Below are 5,145 nucleotides of genomic sequence, written 5' to 3'. Positions count from 1 at the left end.
GTTGTAATACTTTTTATGTTTCTCGTCATTTTCCTCAATAGGGATGTGATAGTTTCCCAACATTGGAGAACCAATTTCATCGTAACCGTCTGCGGGCGATAAAGACTTTGGAGTAAAATTCGTGACGTCATTTGCAAATTCGTCAACGCACGCTTTGCCAGAATTATCTGCGGTCGGTATTTCTACGTTCAAATCTGGCCTCTGATTAATATGGAATGATGAAGATGATGATGATGAAGATGAAGAGGAGGATGAAGATGATGATGATAAAGATGAGGAGGATGAGTAGGACGATGGAGACGGAAATAATGAAGAAGAAGAGGGTGGTGATGAGATAATGGTAGAGATGATGATACAAGTTAATTTTCCAACTTAATCAATCAAAATATCGATTGATTGGTCAATCAATCAATCGATCGATCGATCGATCGATCGTTCAATCAATCAACCAACCAACCAACCAACCAACCAATCAATCAATCAACAAACCAACCAACCAACCAATCAATCAATCAATCATTTGCTCGCTCGCAAACCTCTCCACTGCCTGCTTTCATATAAGTCCAACTATGTTTTTGTTGTCTATTTTTGTTGTTGTTGTTGCTGCTGTTGTTATGATTCGTCCCACTGATGAAACTATTTTTTATCGCTTTTATAACTTTAGGTAAATTTAAACTGAAGTTGAACGATGCGTTGTTATTGTTGTTGTAGTTATTAGCAATAATGTTGCTATTATTATTGTTGATTGTATTATTATTATTATTTTTTTTAATGGTTGTCCGCTTGTCAACTGTGTTTATGTAAATGTTTGTGTTGTTGTTGTTTTTGTTGTTGAGGACACTAATGTTGTGTCTTTTTTTAATTTTGTTGTTGATGTCGTTGTTGTTGTTGATGTTGTGGTTGTTGTTGATGACATCAATGTTGTTGTTGTTGTTGTTGTTTACCGACGAAAAAAAATAACCATTACCAACAGCATCTTCGTGGTTCTTGGTTTTGTGTGATATCGGGAGTGATAAGTTTAAAACGTCACCGTTGATATTTTTGATGTTGTTGTTGTTGTTGTTGCTGTTGAAGTAATTTTTATTGTTGTTGATGTTGTTGTTGATGACATAACTGCTGTTGGATTTTAACATTGCAGGCGTAGACAGCATTGTTTTTTGTTTTCTCGTCGGTTTCTTGTTGAGGCAATTTGTTGATTGTTGTCGTGGATGTTGTTGTTGTTGCTGCTGCTGCTCTTTAATGACGTCAGAGTTTAGCTTAGTTAATGATTTTCCACTTGTTAATTTGGCGTTGAATGAGGAATCTGATGATTTTGGTTGTTGTTGTTGTTGCTGCTGCTGCTGTTGTTGTTGTTGATGATGTAGTTGTGGTTTACTGAAATAATTATTGTTGTTGTCTATGTAAAATATCGTCTCGGATCTTTGCCGGTTCGTTTTTCTGATGAGAGTGTTGCTGTTGGTGTTGTTGTTGATGATGATGACATTATTCTTATTAGTACTGTTGTTGATGATGTCAACTTTGTTGCTACTGTTGTTGTTGTCTTCGTCAGTGGCACTAAAGTTTGTCGGTGATTTGTTATCTGATTCACTTTTATTCCAAAGCGTCAGTGATGACGTCAACGATGACGATGTTGTTGCTGACGGCGGCTTGGAAAATAAGTAAGTTGTTGTTGATGATGATGATGATGATGCTGATGATGAAGAGGATGATGATGATGACGATAAAACCGATGATGATGATGATAATGATGTTTGCGATGACGACGATGATGATGATGTCGTTGCTGCTGCTGCTGCTGCTGATGATGCTGATGATGACGACATTAATTTGTGTAGCGGCGAAAAGTTTGGAATTGGCGGTAGTGGGCGTTTCGTCGATTGTGGCCGCGATCGTAGCTGCTGGCCGTTATTATTATTATTACTATTATTATCATTGCTACTATTCAAGTTATTCCCATCATTGTCATTTTTATAATTAATATTGTCGATATTATTATTATTGTTGTTGTTATCATTATTATTATTATTATTACTATTATTGTTTATTTCTCTATGGAAAGCTTCCCGCCTTACAAGACTTAATCTTTTTTTTGTTGCTGAAGTGTTTGTTTCATCACCATCCGCTGATTTTTGTTGTTGTTGTTGATGTTGTTGTTGTTGTTGTTGTTGTTGATGATGTTGTTGTTGTTGATGTTGTTGTTGATGTTGTTGTTGTTGTTGTTGTTGCTGTTGTTGCTGTTGTTGTTGTGTTGGCGACATTATATATTCATAATCTTCAGTGTGATCTCTTAAAGGAGCTAACGTTATCTCTGTGGGAAGAACAAAATTTGGTTTATTTTAAATAGGTTTCAAGTTTCTGGCAATTTTTATCGCGGGCTCCCTACGAGCGATTGAATGAACAGTTTCAACGTTTTAACTATATTCAAAATATTTTAAAGTGTTTTTATTTTTTTGCCGGCTCTCTGCTACGTTTAACTAATAACTATTATTATTAAGGATTGAAATGAATAGTGTCAGCCAATCAGCAGCCAACCAAACAATCATTCAAGCAATCAATAAATAAATCAATCAATTACTCAACCAATCAATCTATCAATCAACCCACCTCACCCTACAAACCGTCCATCTCAGCTTTTGAATTTTCAAAAAAGATCGAAGCAAGGCTAGAAATTTCAATTAAATCTCCATAACCATCCAGACAGCTATTGTCAGCTATAGCTAGGGTGATTGGATAATAAGCCGGTATTAAACAGACATCAGTCGGTTTCAGTCGAGTTTTACGGTGTCGTTGTAGTGACGTGATCGGTACGCAAATAGCGAAGTATTCGTCGAATATTTCGGTAATTGTGAGGGGGGAGTGAAAGGTTTTGGGAATGCTTGCGGGCTTCACTGTCACTAGGTCTATGGACATCTGTTTTTGGAAATTGTGTATAATAATAATTATGATAATTATAATATTAATCTGATATGATAAGATGATAATTATGATAATTATGATAACTATAATATAAATAGATTAATAAAGTATTAATGGACGCAAGGAAAAATCATAGGCCCCTATCTAATATTAAGAGTTACTGACAATAACAACTTTAAAACACAAAAAAAAACTTAATCTTAAACGAAGTCGCAAAGACACAAATGTGATATATATCAAAAAATGACAGATTGTAAGTGAGACATTATAATGAACCGAGCAAAATAAATTACACAATTCAAAACGATTAGAAATTATTTCAAGTTAAAACTGTTGTTTAAAATTATTCTCCTCGACAATATCATGGCTCATCTCAGTCATGAACATGAAGTTATTAACTGGTCTCTCTCTCCAGGGATGAATGAAAAGGAGTTTAAAATGTAAAAATTGATTGCTATCAATCCCAATTGCCTACTGCACACAGTTAAAATATACTTCCACAAGAGTGATGTTTTAATAAGAATAAATTATAATGATTAAAAATAGAGAGTTAACTAAACACTGTCAAAAGTCTGCTTGTAAAACACTTAGGCCTCTTTCATAAACTTTATGAGCAATTGCAATCAACATGTTTTGTTTTAAGGAGGAATGACAACGTTTTTAAATATTACAATTTTGCAATGAAATGAAGTTTCGCGACAAAAGTCTTGATAAAAAATTTTTTATACCTTAATGACCATATAATGAGTTTAACAGTTAGCGACAACTGATAAAAGTCAGTAAAACCTCAATAAAAGTTTCCTTAAAAATTTGATGTGATACAAACAAACGGGCCACAGATTTGAAATCAGCGTGCTAAAATTAACCTAAAACAAACCCACTTACTAAAGAGAGTAAAAAAAAAATTTTATGTATGCCAGTGCAATTACTTTATGCTAATTATGACGGTAATGTAAATCTCCAATCATCTATAACTGACCTGAACAATCTGATTGGCTAGCAGTAAATTCCGCGATCTCATTTCCTTCAATGCCATTGGCTGGAGCGAAATGACGTCATTGTGGAGCGAATCGTTACCGAAGAGTGTAAATTTCATTTGGGAATTAGTTGGCATAGTTACCAGTTGATCGTCATTGGTCAGCATCTTAATTCTTTCCTGACTGACCAATGACGTCATGAGGAGGACCTAGAAATAGATTATGACGTAATGAAAGGATATTCTAAAAATAGACATTGCGCTGTACATTAATTATAGCAGGAAAAAACGCCAAANAATCATCTTAAATATCTATCCAAGTTTTTTAAGTACTAAAATAATAATACAAAATAATTGAAATCAATAATAAGTGCGAAAAATAAACGAATAAAAGAGTAATAATAACAATAATATGAATATAAATAATATTATAAATAAAAAAAATAATAATAATAAACTGACTGATCCAATAGCAAGGCCCTTCTGTTCTAGATCATTATATCCCAAATCATATCTCTTTATTATTTTCACCACCAATGGAAGAGAAAATTTTTCCGGAAATACGTCACTTCTGCCAGAGACAGGCGCGTTATCTTTAACTCGTTTAGCATCTTTTACCAACTGCACTAGCTGTCCCATGGTTCCTTTCCAGCCATTCCATCGGAATTGGATGTCGCCGCCATTTTGAATTGACGAAGACGTCATCTAAGGATGAATCTCAGTATTTTATTTGAAAATGTATTAAACTTAATTTTGGCCTCTATTCCTTTGTTGTCATTTTACATAACTATCATTATTATTACTATTATTTTTAGTAGCAGTAGTAGTAGTAGCAGTAGTAGTAGTAGTAGTAGTAGTAGTAGTAGTAGTAGTAGTAGTAGTAGTAGTATTGACCTTTTAACATTTAATAAAAGCAACAACGAACTAATATTAATATATTACTGATATACTGTAACCATTATTTATTATTTAATCAGTCTTATTAGTATTGTTACAATATTACTATAATAATCATTACTCTATACTTAACTAGTATTATTACTGTTTATATAACTTGTATATAGGCATTTGTATTCAGTGTGCCTGACGTTCTTCTACTCACATTCATTCGGATCCTTGTATGGTTTATTCAGATTTACAAAAGAAACAACAAATTTTGTTATAAAAAAAACTTTTATTATCTCTCTCTTCAAACTTCTATTTCTTTCTTAATTATTTTATTTATAAATGTCAAAATGAAAAAAAATACAACA

At 33.2% G+C, this 5,145-nt stretch overlaps 1 protein-coding gene across 1 annotated transcript in view; it reads right to left on the bottom strand.

Annotated features, from left to right (window-relative positions):
- HELRODRAFT_177268 (hypothetical protein) overlaps positions 1-4,597 on the bottom strand; it is a gene marked incomplete at both ends in the record, with an annotated part of 6,025 nt that extends 1,428 nt beyond the window's left edge. Inside the window, 5 exons of the mRNA XM_009025491.1 lie at positions 1-201; positions 537-1,646; positions 2,755-2,910; positions 3,896-4,102; positions 4,355-4,597. The exon at positions 1-201 is cut by the window's left edge and continues 1,428 nt beyond it. Of these exons, the coding sequence (XP_009023739.1) occupies positions 1-201; positions 537-1,646; positions 2,755-2,910; positions 3,896-4,102; positions 4,355-4,597 (1,917 nt within the window). The remainder of the gene's footprint in view (positions 202-536; positions 1,647-2,754; positions 2,911-3,895; positions 4,103-4,354) is intronic.
- Between the last annotated feature and the right edge of the window lie 548 nt (positions 4,598-5,145).

The sequence above is a fragment of the Helobdella robusta genome (genome assembly GCF_000326865.2).
Source record: "Helobdella robusta unplaced genomic scaffold HELROscaffold_42, whole genome shotgun sequence".
NCBI classification, from domain to species: Eukaryota; Metazoa; Annelida; class Clitellata; order Rhynchobdellida; family Glossiphoniidae; genus Helobdella; species Helobdella robusta.
The sequence above is the reverse complement of the archived record's forward strand: the minus strand, read 5'-3'. Positions and strand labels throughout refer to the sequence as shown.